General features: G+C 41.0%; 1 protein-coding gene across 3 annotated transcripts in view; it reads right to left on the bottom strand.

Annotated features, from left to right (window-relative positions):
- Positions 1-13,458, bottom strand: part of EPHA3 (EPH receptor A3) — a 512,923-nt gene that overhangs the window by 434,427 nt on the left and 65,038 nt on the right. For all 3 annotated transcript variants that reach the window (XM_077480166.1, XM_077480165.1, XM_077480167.1), the window contains exon 2: positions 283-347. In XM_077480166.1, coding sequence (XP_077336292.1) covers positions 283-347 — 65 coding nt within the window. The remainder of the gene's footprint in view (positions 1-282; positions 348-13,458) is intronic.

Below are 13,458 nucleotides of genomic sequence, written 5' to 3'. Positions count from 1 at the left end.
AAATAAAAACTAGGTTGCCCTTTAAATGTTAAAAAGAAGGGTGAATAATTTGATATAACATCACAAGGTATCACTGTGCATGCATGTGTGAGATAAGATGACATCTACAAGGTATTTTAGGAATAAACACAAACCACCTTTCTCTGTTGAAAATAACATTTTTTTGTTTCCATAACCATCCAGGAGAGGCTTAGCGGCAGCGTACCATGAAAAGGAAACAGTCGTTAAATGGCATATTGTTCTGAAACAGCATTTTCCCATTTCACAGTCTGGTAAACTCACCCCATGTGACGGGTAGGAGATCCAGCCCAACTCCCCTTGAATTGCTTTCGAATCCAGCAGATTAACTACAAAAGAAGAGGGAGAAAAAAATAAATAAATAAACAGAATGGGATGTGATATCTGTCTGTGTCCAGTTAACCTTCAAAAGACATGTTTATTTGTCGTCCCGCAAAGGATTCCATTTTTTCAGGTGGTCTTCAGGACCAGAAAGAAACAGACAAGTGACATGGGCAGACTCATTTACTCTGAAACAACAGTACTGCAAAGGACCCATATGTTTTTAAAACAAACACTCAGCGTGTTCCGCGGAGGAATTCTGCTCTAAATTATTAACAGATAAAAACAGTGAAGTTATTAATTAGATACGTTTAGCAGTTCTTTTGCCAAGCACACCTTGTACAATGAACTAGGGGTCTGACAACACGTTTTGATGCCTCGTTCCTTCTTCGACCTGAAATGTTTATCACCAAGGAGGATCTGATCGCTCTGCCCAGGAAAATAATACGGGTATTTATATCATGAAAAGGCCAAGGACCTATGACATTAGTCTTGGTTTATGAACAATTTAGGGATGGGCAAAGGAGGTATTTTATTAAGGGCTTTGGCTTCCCAGGATCTTTAGCTGGGTGGGGGGCACAGAACATCATGATGCCAACATAGCTTACTAATTATTGTGTGTTTTTATTGACACTGAATGTATGAACAACTTAAGGACAAACGATTCTATTTCTTTTAATAACGCCAACCTTTTGGAAATATACTGTAAACTGCTAGTGAGTAAATACATTAATACATTACTGCACGGCTATCTGGATATACTATGATTATTTTTTGTGTATGGTATATTTTCACTCCAAGATACCAGAACAAGCTGCTACAGATCTAGCTGGTACATTTGGCATGAAAAAATGTTTGTAGGGCTACAGGGAGAGTCGAAGGTGTTACTGTCTGAACACTGTGTTCCCCATCCAGACTAAGGGGCTTGCAGGTGAAAACCCATAAAATTCTGCCCTGTAGCTGTATATCTGCCCTGTATATAATTATTATGTAAATCCAATAACTAAAATCTCATGCAAGTGAAAACATGTTAATGTAATTTCAGAAGTAATTTTTCTTTTCCTATGCAGTGGCACTGTGCCTGTACTGCATCTTCTAGGGGAGAAGAGAGTGGCTATATACTTACCTAATCCTCTGATCCTCCCAGTACAAGACCGGTCTTGCACTCCTGCGCCCCAGCAGTCTTCAGTAGTGGACTGTTCCTGACATCATTACATCCAGAGCAGGCTCCATAGACCAGGAACAGTCCACCTCTGGACTGTGGGGGAGCCCTGTTTTCCAGGAGATTGAAGAATCAGGTGAGTATATGCTTTCTAGCCCCACTGCATGGGGAAAAAAAGATTTCAGCATTATTGCCTAGTTTAAAATTGGAGTTGGGGGATCTCTCCAGTAGGTAGTTCACACTGGCCTCTGCGAACCGCTGCAGGTGTCAATACAAAGTTAATGACACTCCCAGATCGTTTCACAGATCGCAGTGCAAACTGTGAACTCGCACAGGAAGCGGATCACCCATGCGATCCGATTCCAGTGCGGGGAAAGAAAAAGTATTTTTTGGCAGTGACACCAATGCAATTTCAGCTACACAACTGTATGGCTGAACTCGCACTGCTCAGACACCTACAGTGCGGGTGCGAATCACATGCAATGAGATCGCACAAGTGTGAACCTGGGCTAAAGGTTTTTAAGGCTACTTTTACACTGATGCACTTTTCAGGCATTTTAGTGCTAAATATAGCACCTGTAAAGCACCTGAAAAGCTCCTATCATGCTTCTCCAGTTCAAAAGCCAGAGTGCTTTTCGGGCGCTTTTAACCCCTTGTTAACCCCTTCGCTAGAACGAGCAGCACTTTACCACTAGTGCGGGGCGGTGTTCAGTGTGAAAGGGGTCCATGTTCTGGAAGTTACCGGAAGTTTCTAGAAGCTAATGGGTGGAGGGCAAGAAGCTGAAATCTGCATATTTATAGGACTGTGACTAAGCCCCAGGCAGGAGGCCTGGCAAGGTGGCTAGATCAGCCCATAAATATTGTAGAGACAGTGTGAGTACCTCTACACCCCCAGGGCCTAGAAGGGAGCGAGCTGCCAATGCAATATCTATCAAGCTTTATGGGACAGTGCCAACAAGCTAAACCCAATCCCTTGTCCTGGGACATTTCACCAAGCATCCAAGTGGACTGATATTTTCAAGAGAGGGGCCTTAGAGCTCCTACAAATTGGGACTTTGCTAGAATTCCACCCAGGGGATGCTAGCTGCAAGAAGGGGAATTTCTATTGCCAATTCCAGAAAGAATGTTACTGTTCCAGAGGAAATACAGTTGAGGATGTTGTCCTCATTTGTTGTTTTTCAAGTCAAGTTGGGCATCCCATAATCCCTATTACCTATCCAAGATGTTTTCCCCCAATAAGACAACAAAAAAAAAAGCCAGTGGATTGATTTCTGTCTCAGAATGAGAGTTGGAAAATGCATGTTGCCTGGCTGTGAAGGAAAAGGGGGACCCAAAATCCAGTGGTACTCCAGAGGGTAGCGCTACACTTATATAAATAGTACACTACAGTACAAACAAAAATAATGTGTAGTTATTAAGGCAAATCTAAAATCAGCTTTCAGCCTTTTGCAATTGTTCAAAAAACGTATTTGCCGTGTGCATGCGATGTACATGGTAACAAACATGTGTAGGCCTGAATGAACCTATGGGGGGGGGGGGGGGGGATTTACTAAAGCTGGTGCACACAAAATCTGCTAGAGCTGTGCATAGTAACCAATCAGCTTTTTGGTTTGATTGGCAAAGCTTAATTGAACAAGCTGAAGTTAGAAGCTTATTGGTTACTATGCCCAGCTGCACCAGATTCTGTGTACTCCAGCTTTAGTAAATCCCTCCCATAGAGTTTCCCTTTATCTTTCATATAGAACCTCGGTACATATATGTGATCCAGACACATAAGATAGAATGGGATTTCTACTTGACATGCATTTTCGTGCAGTAAAAATGCAAGAGTTTTGCTGCATCTAAACAGAAAAGCATAAATCGTAAGCATCACATATATTGAATATTAATAAGAAAAATGAAAAAATATAATTCATAAAACGACAGTAATATATAATATTCAAAGGATGAATTAAAATGCTTGAGTAATGTGACGGTGAGAATTCCAAACACATAACTAGATGTTGAAAGTTTTCTGGTAGAACTTGTCCAACTGCTTTGACATGAGAAGCCTTACAAAGTTTAACCGCTTCAGCCCCAGAAGATTTTACCCCCTTCCTGACCAGGGCACTTTTTGAGATTCAGCACTGAGTCGCTTTAACTGACAACTGCGCGGTCATGTGATATTGCACCCAAACAAAATTGAAGTAATTTTTTTCTCAAAAAATCTCTTTTGGTGGTATTTGATCACCACTGCTTTTTTTTATTTTTTGCGCTATAAACAAAAAATAGTGACAAGTTTGAAAAAAATGCAATATTTTTAACTTTTTGCTATAATAAATATCCCCCAAAAATATATATAAAAAATGTTTTTTTTCCTCAGTTTAGGCCGATGTGTATTCTTCTACATATTCTTGGTAAAAAAAATAAGCGTATATTGATTGGTTTGCGCAAAAGTTATAGCGTCTACAAAATAGGGGATAGTTTTATGGCAATTTTATTATTAATTTTCTTTTATTAGTGATGACAGCGATCTGTGATTTTTACCATGACTGCGACATTATAGCGGACACATCGGACACTTTTGACACTATTTTGGGACCATTGTCTTTTATACAGCGATCAGTGCTATAAAATGCACTGATTACTGTGTAAATGACACTGATAGGGAAAGGGTTGAACACTAGGGGGTGATCAAGGGGTTTAGTGTGTCCTAGGGACTGATTCTAACTGTGGGGAGGATGGGCTTCAACTCACATGACAGCGATCACTGCTCCCGATGACAGGGAGCAGTGATTTCTGTCATGTCACTAGGCAGAACGGGAAATGCCTTGTCACTTCCACGTTCTGCGGCTCCGTAAAATGATGACCGGGAGACCGGCGGACATCGAGTCTGACGGTCCCGCAGGCATGGTCATGTGGTACGCGGCAGGTGGGCGCACGCGCGCCTGCTAGCCTTGCCAATTGAATGGGACATACAGGTACGCCCATTTGCCCACTGCTGCCATTGTGCCGATGTATATCGGTGTGCAGCGATCGGCAAGTGGTTAACAGCCTCTGTTATAATACATTCCTTCTTTAATAGAGTAAAGGGTTAAACTGCTGCCCTTGAAGTATAGAACTAATATCCTCTACCTGCTGATATCAGTCAGGATTATAAGTGCATTTTTTCATGTTTTTTTCAAATGTAATATCCTGAATATACCGACAAATCTTTAAAGCTTTTCACAGATACAACCCATAAAAATAATGATATTGCTTATGGAAGTATTTTACCTCTAACATAACCACTAACAGTGCATATCTGAACCAAATGGAGAAATCGATAATGTTGTCGTATCAGTAGCAGTAGGCAGTCAGGACACAACGCCGCAATCAAATGAAGGGAATATACCCAGTGCTTCCTTTGTAGAAAATCAATGGCTCTGTTCTTTTTCATTAGTGGGACATGGAGACATTGTATACAATCAATATACATCATGAGACAAAATGACAAGGAGGAAGGATGACTTTACTACTTATCACTGTGCTGACATGCTGTACCTCCTAACATTGAATTTACTGTATGTTATTTGTGTTCTCTTTTTGCACTCACATCATTTCTCCATTGATCTACTTATTCTGAAAAGGATTCATTTGGCTTTCCTCTTATGGGTAAAATAAATATATCCAGATAAAACAGAACTGGATACCTATGGAGTTGACATATCTATGTCCGTGTAGGTGAGTAAAGCAAACTCAATTTTTTTTTTTTTAAATCAATTTTCTGATTTTCTTACTCTGGAAATGCTGAGTATTACATTTCATATAGGAAGGGATTTTTTAAACAGTCTGTGAAATAATATTCTTTACAGGCTTATAATATTTGGAAAATGTTCCTCTCTACCTCTTCTTAGTTGCTTGACTCTCTGCTTTCATCTTTTTTTATGTTTTTAAATATCCCAAATCCTTGTCACGGCTCAGTTAAAATAGGAAAGTATAGTCATTTTTTTAATTGGAATCATATTTACTTAGGTGGATGTAGCATTGGTCCAATGCTGAATTTGTCCCCACCGACACTAACACTGAGACCCGAGTGATCAAACATCTCCAATCGCTCAGTTCTTAGAGCTCCGTGAGTAGAGAGCCAGTGACTGTCAGTCACCGCCTCTCTGCTCTTACACCCCGCGCTCACTGGAGCACTGGGCTGTGGAGGGGGCGGGAGGGGCCAACGCAGGCTTTCAACAGCTCACTAAGAGGCTGAGTCAGCCCAGGCATGTGGGCAGATCCATATGGTCGAGATCTTTGATTAGCTCTGTCACGTCAGCCGACAGTGGCTTCATCCCGCTGTTTACTGACCCACAGGAGAAATACAGCCAAATGAGCTTTGGGTGTACTTCTCCTTTAACCTGTTGCCGACAAGCCGCCGCAGTTACACTGCAGCAAAGGGGGCTCGGCTACGCGAATTGCCGTATTGGTACATTGGTCCATGCACTGGCTTTTGCGGGCAGGTGGCCACCGCTGGAGGTATGCGCACACGCCCACCGTGCATCATGGGAGCTCGCCCGTGGGTCTGGTAGACTCGATGTCTGCCAGTCACCCACTATCGTGGGAAAGAGAGACAGAACGGATATCTGCCTTTGTAAACAAGGCAGATCCCCGTTCTGACAGGGGAGGAGAAAGAGGGATCAGCTGTTCTTCTCTCTACTGCCAGTTAGCCCATCCCACTGACAGTGAGAATGCACCTCCCTAGGGAACACTTAACCCTTTTATCACCACTAGTGTTAACCCCTTCCCTGGCAGTGCCATTTATACAGTGAGCGGTGCATTTTTTTTTAGCATTGATCACTGAATTGGTCACCAAACAGTGTCACTTATGCCGCGTACACACGAGCGGACTGTATGGCGTACTTAGTCCGTCGAAACACATTTCAGCGGACAATCCGCTCGTGTGTGGGCTTCAGCGGACTTTTTCAGCGTGCAGTCCGGCGTACTAAGAATTTCAGATTTTTCTAAATTCTGTCCGTCGTACTTTGGTTTCAGCGGACAATCCGCTCGTCAGTATGCTATTTCGACGGACTAAGAATGGCGCATGCCCAGAAAGGATTTACACGGCGGAAGGGTGCTTTGCTGTGTCTTGGACTTCCTATTTCTAGTCCCGTCGTACGTGCTGTACACGTTATCGCGCAAGCTTTCGACGGACTGTTTGTGCATCCGTGTGTGGTCAAGTCCGTTCAGTCGAAAGTACGACGGACTGTCCGTCGGATTGTATGACGAACTAAGTACGCCATACAGTCCGCTCGTGTGTACGCGGCATTAGGGTCAGATTTGTCTGCCGCGATTTCGCAGTTCTGCTAAAAACCGAAAATCGCCGCCATTACTAGGAAAAAACACTTTTTTGTACCAAAAATATGTAGCAGAATACATATCGGCCTAAACTGGTGAATACATTTGTTATTCTCTATATATTTTTTGATATGTATTATAGCAGAAAGCAAAAAATGTTATTTTTTTCAAAATTGGCGGTCTTTTGTTGTCTATAGCGCAAAAAAATAAATTGCAGAGGTGATCAAATACCACCAAAAGAAAGCTCTATTTGTGGGGGAAAAGAAAGGACATCATCTTTGTTTGGGTACAGTGTCGCACCAACCGCGCAATTGTCAGTTAAAGTAATGCAGTGCCGTATCGCAAAAAATGGTCTGGTCAGGAAGTGGGTAAATCCTTCCGGGGTTGAAATGGTTAAAGACCTGCAAAGGATTGGAAACCCACAAGTATCAGTGAAATGTTTAAACTAAGGAGCTAATTTACTAAGGGTAAATAGGCTCTTTACTTTGCAAAAGAATTTTCAAATTGCAAGGAAACTTTCCTTTAGGTTCCAAACAAAAGAGCTGAATATTGTCTGCAATCAGCAGGTACAGTAGATACCAGCCAACATTTGACCCATGTTTACAGGTCCTTGTTTGACAGAAGCCAATCTTACGGCTGGTTTCTGTCAAACGAGCTTGCTTGAAAACAAGCAGCCAATCGGCATCCGATCAGCGCTCTCAGCCAGTGACTGCAAGCACTGACTAGTGTTTTCTGGCGGTGGGGATGGGGGGGGGGGGCAGCCCCCCTATCAGAACACAATTGCTCAGCGGGGAGATCGATGTACAAAAATGGCATCGTTAGTACAGGACCTCCTCGCAAGCTCCTCGGTTTTTTGTCGTTCAGCCCAGCCGGTGTGTACCAGGCTTTAGATTAGTTAATAAGATGAATCTCTGCTGAATTCCATCAACCAATTGTGTGCAATTAAGAACACTGGTAGGAACTCTACAAAGCTGCTGTTCCTTTTTTTCTGGTGTTAATCCATCTTGTTAATGTGTTACACCAAAATCATAAACATCTGTGACACTTGTGCTTCTGACAGTGACTTGTATGTGAAACTGAGGTAGTTGTAAAAATGTGCCACTTTTACAATGTGGCACAATGAATGTGCCAAATTCAAACTAAAATACCAACAATTCATATCTTACAAAAGTGAAGCTAATTACGACAAACTCTTTTGGTCAGAAAATTGGGTATTCTTTTCAAATGAAATTTTACCACATTTAATAAACTCTTTGGGAAATCCTCTAGCAAAGTCCAACTTCCCTTGCAAAGGGAACAGCCTATTTGCCTTTAGTAAATCAACCTCATTGTATGGACATGATTCACCAATGTCACTATCAGGAAGCCAGTCCATAACAACTATTGTATATGCAACTTATGCTTGAAGAAGTACATGTAGACGGGAAGTGGCTGAAGTCTGCTGAGAGTGCATGAAAGTAGATCAGCACAGATGGTCTGTAGGGGCCCCAGAAAGTCTTTATGCCCCCCTGCCAAGATGAAGAGAGACAGAGAAGACATACAGATTGGCAGCATGCCAACAAGAAAACAGCAAAAACAGGAGAACCGCAGGTACACTCTTCAACTATTGCAAGCCTCTCTGCTATTCACAGTGCTATATTGCTGCCAATTATGCCCCAATTAACACCTTGCTTTCATACCTTCCTAACTACCACTTCTGTATACACTAAATAAATTCAGATATCTTTACTGGATTGAAAAATAAAACCAGAGACAGATATCTGACATATATGTATTTGAAATGCAAAGGAAATATTATTGCTTGGTGTGTATGGGGTGTGGAGATGATACCTCTGCTTCTTTGCTGAGAAAGTTCCAATTAGGTCCCAAAGACACCATGAAGAAAAAATCCCACCAGGCCTCCTTGACATCTCATACAAAAATATTTTTAAGTGAGACCATTAACAAACAGTGCTTTTGGTACTTTTCAGGTAGGTTGTATGGGGCTCCTTGATTTTAAGTGGCAGCTCTGGTTTCAACATGGCAACTGCCCAAGTATGTTTTCTTCTATGTGAATTATGTAGCTGCTGGCTTTTGTCCCTGCGCTCCTATCCAACCACCACCTCTCACACTAGTAGCATAGGGCCGAGGAGTCGTTTTGGAGGATGTCCCTTTATTCACATATAAAAGAAAAGAAATGTGGGATGTGGTGCCAAGACCCAGGGTGCACTCCAGCAGAATAGCAGATGCACTGCAATGCCAAAATCTGTTAAGTACAATTCAGGAATTGAAGAATGAGGAAATGTATTATGCTGGAGGTGGTTTTGTGAGAGGGGTGGGGGGTTTGTATTAAGATAAGAGTAATTTCAGCTTGGGAGGTACCCTGTGCGTTTATTACTCTTGTCTTCTGCACTTGCATTGTACACAGCTCATCCTAGTTCTCTGTGCATCACGCACTCTTGACCTACAACAGAATAGACTCAGGTCTTTATTAACCAAACCCTGTAATGTCCCTCCCACCATTAGCACAATTTGGACACATCAACCATTGGCCATAGAGCAGTATGCATGCCACATCAATCCTCTCCTCAGAATTCCCAAGGATGCCCCATGTCTTTCAAAATCCTAGCAGTGCCCCTAAGTCCTCTTCTATTTTATATTGCCAGGTAGGGATCTTAGGGATGGCACCAGTAAGAACTGCAGATGGCACCCTAATATGACATTGTTGGAGCCAGCCACGCATATGCACCAATCTCATTTCAGGCTGGCTTTCCTAGGCACTGCTCAGCCATGCTTTATTTTTTTTTAAGATTTTATGACTGTGGCTACAAATAGGAGCTTGTGAGTGTGGTTTACAGTGGGAGAGATCAGTAGGGTGTCCCCAAATGTCATCTTGAAAATCCAGTGCTCTTAGTATAAAAAAAGTATGACATACAGAAATAAAACAGTAAAGAATTGTACAGCTATTCATTTCCGAGATCTACTACACACACTGTAGCCATTGTTTGCAAAGTGTATCTAGTAAAGCAAAATATGATTTCTATATAAATGTAAATGGTTTGTACTTGGCAGCTTTACACATAAAAGCCCGTGCCAAAACTAAGTGTTGTTTGGTACATAAAATGTGGAGAGTAATATTAATTCAAGAAAAATAAATCCTAACAAAACATTATTTTGGCAACTTAAGCTCTATGTCATTGATTTGAATTTTGAATGCACATTAACCTCTTCCCCTGCTAAAATGATTCCTACCTTGTCATACGTTGCACTGGAACATTGTACCGCTATAACATTTTTGGCTTTTGTGACCTTACTTGGTCTAGCCAAGTGCAACTTATAAAAGAAAAGTGTCTCTGTTGTCACAGTGATTAAAGAAAAGAATTAATAAAGAACTATGGTTCTATACAGAATGAAAATGTCAACACATGATTGGTCATGAGCTGCGACTATTAAGCTGACTACAAAATTATTTTTACAGATTTAATCTGTAAGATTGATATAATTTTCAATCCTAGATAAAGAGATTGGGTAGGAGGAAATCCATCCTAAAATAGCATAAATGTATAAATAAAAAGAAGCAGGGTTTTAAAGGTGCCCATTCAGAAAACACAATATATAGTTTTTAAAACGAAAAAAAAAATATTATTGAAACAATTAACAGAAAAACATTAAAAGCACAGGTATAACCAAGTCCCCAAAAGATATAAAGGTTGGTTTAGTCTAACTCTATTCCATTAGTGGCTTCAAGTAGTGCCCTCAACATGTTTCGTCATGATTGGCTTCAGCAGGGAGAACTACTAGAAGCAAACACCAACCGACTTCCATATCATTTCCAGGTTCTGTACTTCTTAACCCATTATGAGAAAACACCATCTAAAAAAAAACAGATGGTTTGAAGAGATAATCCATGTATGCGTGCTTTAAAGTGAACAAAGGGCAGTATATGGTAAACACAGAAGGAGTATAAAGGACTAAACTAAGCGAATAGAGAGATTTTCTTAATATAAACTCAAGAGAGTGTCCCATCCTTTTGTGCATCTGCCCTTGGTATTGAGTGTGGATAAATAATTAATTAAAGGTACTGCACAATATTTAGATGACTCTGGCTCCTTCAATCAGTCGGATTTTCGACACTCTTCTGTAACCTTCTTACTCTAAGAAGCTAGCTGTGGTCATTCATAACAAGAAAATTGTAAACACCTTCATAGGGAATATCCTATATAGGGATGAGCTTCGAGTTCGAGTCAAACTCATGTTCGACTTGAACATTGCCTGTGGTTTTCCCAGGTACGAAATTTAAAGGAATATTACACTTTTATTATTTCCCTTTAAGCATTAAAGTATTTTAAAACTTTATTTTTGCATTGATACATGTCCCCTGGGGCAGGACCCAGGTCCCCAAACACTTTTTAGGACAATAACTTGCATATTAGCCTTTAAAATTAGCACTTTAGATTTTGAACGTTCGAGTCCCATAGACTTTAATAGGGTTCTAAAGTTCACACAAAGTTTAGGTCTGTTCGCAGGTTCTGGTGCGAACCGAACCGGGGGGTGTTCGGCTCATCCTTACTCCTATATCAGTGATTGCAATCCTTGGCACCCCAGATGTTTTGGTACTACATTTCTTATGATGCTAATGCATTCTGCAGTGTAGTTAAGCATCATGGGAAATGTAGTTCCAAAGCATTTGAGGTGCCAAGGTTTGCTATCATTATTCTGTATCTACCCTCTTAGCATCTTCAAACTGAGAACATGGAGGAACAAACATACAAACTAGTAGGTCTTTTTTGTGCCAAACCTTGTCTTTACTGGGTACCGTAATTTCTGTCCTGCAAGCTTCCTATTCTGTCCTAGCGATTGCTCAGCAACATTGGCATTTAGCAGATGGAGCAGAGTACTCCTATTGGTTCTGGTGCTGTCAGATAAAGTACTGGTTGGAGTTGTGTAGGACCCAGTGCATTCTTTTGCAGAACCTATTGAGGCTTTAGCTTCAAAGAAGCTTCTTTCAAAGAAGGTCAGTCTTTTATCATTAAAAAGCAGCCCTTGAGCTCATCAGTGACTTTGCCGAAGCTGAGGTGACATTGTCAGTCTGTTGCAGGCAGGATAAAGCATTTTCTTGGTCTCCTCTCCCACAGTAATCTGGCTGCAACATGGTAACTTTTGTATAACAAGGTGAGAGGCCGCAGAAGGAGCTCATGTGGGTCAGACATTTGTGAACATAGCCAAGAACCACACAGGCACCAGGATTTACTTGATTGTGTTATCCTAGAATATTTGTGCTAAAAGACATTGCAGTCCTTGGGAATAAAAGGTACATGAAGGCATTGTCATAGTAGTATTCTGATTGCTGTGAGAAGTAAAATAAGGTATACAAGCTCATTTACACTTGTGCCAGCCCTCTGAAGAGCAATCTGCAGTGAATCACTTTGGACAGGTGGTGAGGAGATGTTATGTCACCTCCTCACCACCTGTTTTCACCCCGAAAAGCCAACATCACCGTACATTGTGGAAGTGGGGCAGTTACGACAGAGCCCCTTTCACATCAGGGGGGGGGGTCATCAGGGGGGGATCATTGCAAAGCATCATGGTCACTCTATGTGTGTACTCCTTTACAGATGCCTTGATAGCTTGGGTAGGGGGCAGTTGGGAGGCAGTAAAATGTTCAACTGCTTGTTTTTACTGCCCTCCAACCACAACTATAAATTAGACCTACAGTATGTGTGAATTACTTTTCTTGAAAATCCTATTTCTTCCATAATCCTTTGGCAAAGGTTGAAATTTCCCAGTCATTCTTCTATCTGCTTTATGAAGCTGTCCTATTGATTCCAATAGCATCTTCCCATCTCATTTCAGAAAGGTGAAGCAATTGATGACAACTTGGCATATTATAACAACAGGGCTACAAAACTAAATACCATTTTATATAAAAGAGTTCCTTGTCATTCTGTGCCCAGGTACAAATGAATCTGTTTTGACTGTAATTGTTCTTGCAGTATATCAAACTATCTTACAGTATTTCAGAATCAGAAGCAGAGTTGGGCAACTGCCAGTACTAATCTATAGATGCTACTAGCAATTTGTAATACACACGATTTAATAAAAATGTATAAAGATAAAATTAACAGACTAATTATAACTTTCCCACAGGTTGTACAAGGCAGGAAAAAATATCTTTTGGATGCCAAATGTAGTATATTAATAAAGCTAAAATGAGCAACAAGGGACCCAACGACAAAAAACATCAGCAAATTTCCCATGTTATTTTGCGGCTTACAAAATATTTATGGCATTAGCAGCTAAACAGTGTTCAAATTTGGAATTTCATAACAGCAACGACACATGATTCTAGTATGCAGATGAGGTTTAATATAATACCATAAGCATAATATGAAGACCCAAAAATGATACAATGCATTGTCTTTTGGGTGAGCACACAGCATAGCCAAAATCAAATAGATTGCGCAATAAGAATTTACATTAGAAAGATAAATACCCCAAGTGTTTCCTGGTCACAGGTTTTTAACGCCCTTTAGGTGTATAAGGTTCCTCTGCCTGGACAGAGAAGGGAAAATGTTGTATATACACCTCTGGGATTATATTTTTTTGGAACTTTAGGTCCACTTTAACCACTACAATACAGGGCACTTTCACCCCCTTCCTTCCCAGCCCAATTT

The sequence above is a fragment of the Lithobates pipiens genome, unplaced genomic scaffold, assembly GCF_037356315.1.
Source record: "Lithobates pipiens isolate NorthernLeopardFrog02 unplaced genomic scaffold, aLitPip1_a1.2 Scaffold_16, whole genome shotgun sequence".
Taxonomy (NCBI): domain Eukaryota; kingdom Metazoa; phylum Chordata; class Amphibia; order Anura; family Ranidae; genus Lithobates; species Lithobates pipiens.
The sequence above is the reverse complement of the archived record's forward strand: the minus strand, read 5'-3'. Positions and strand labels throughout refer to the sequence as shown.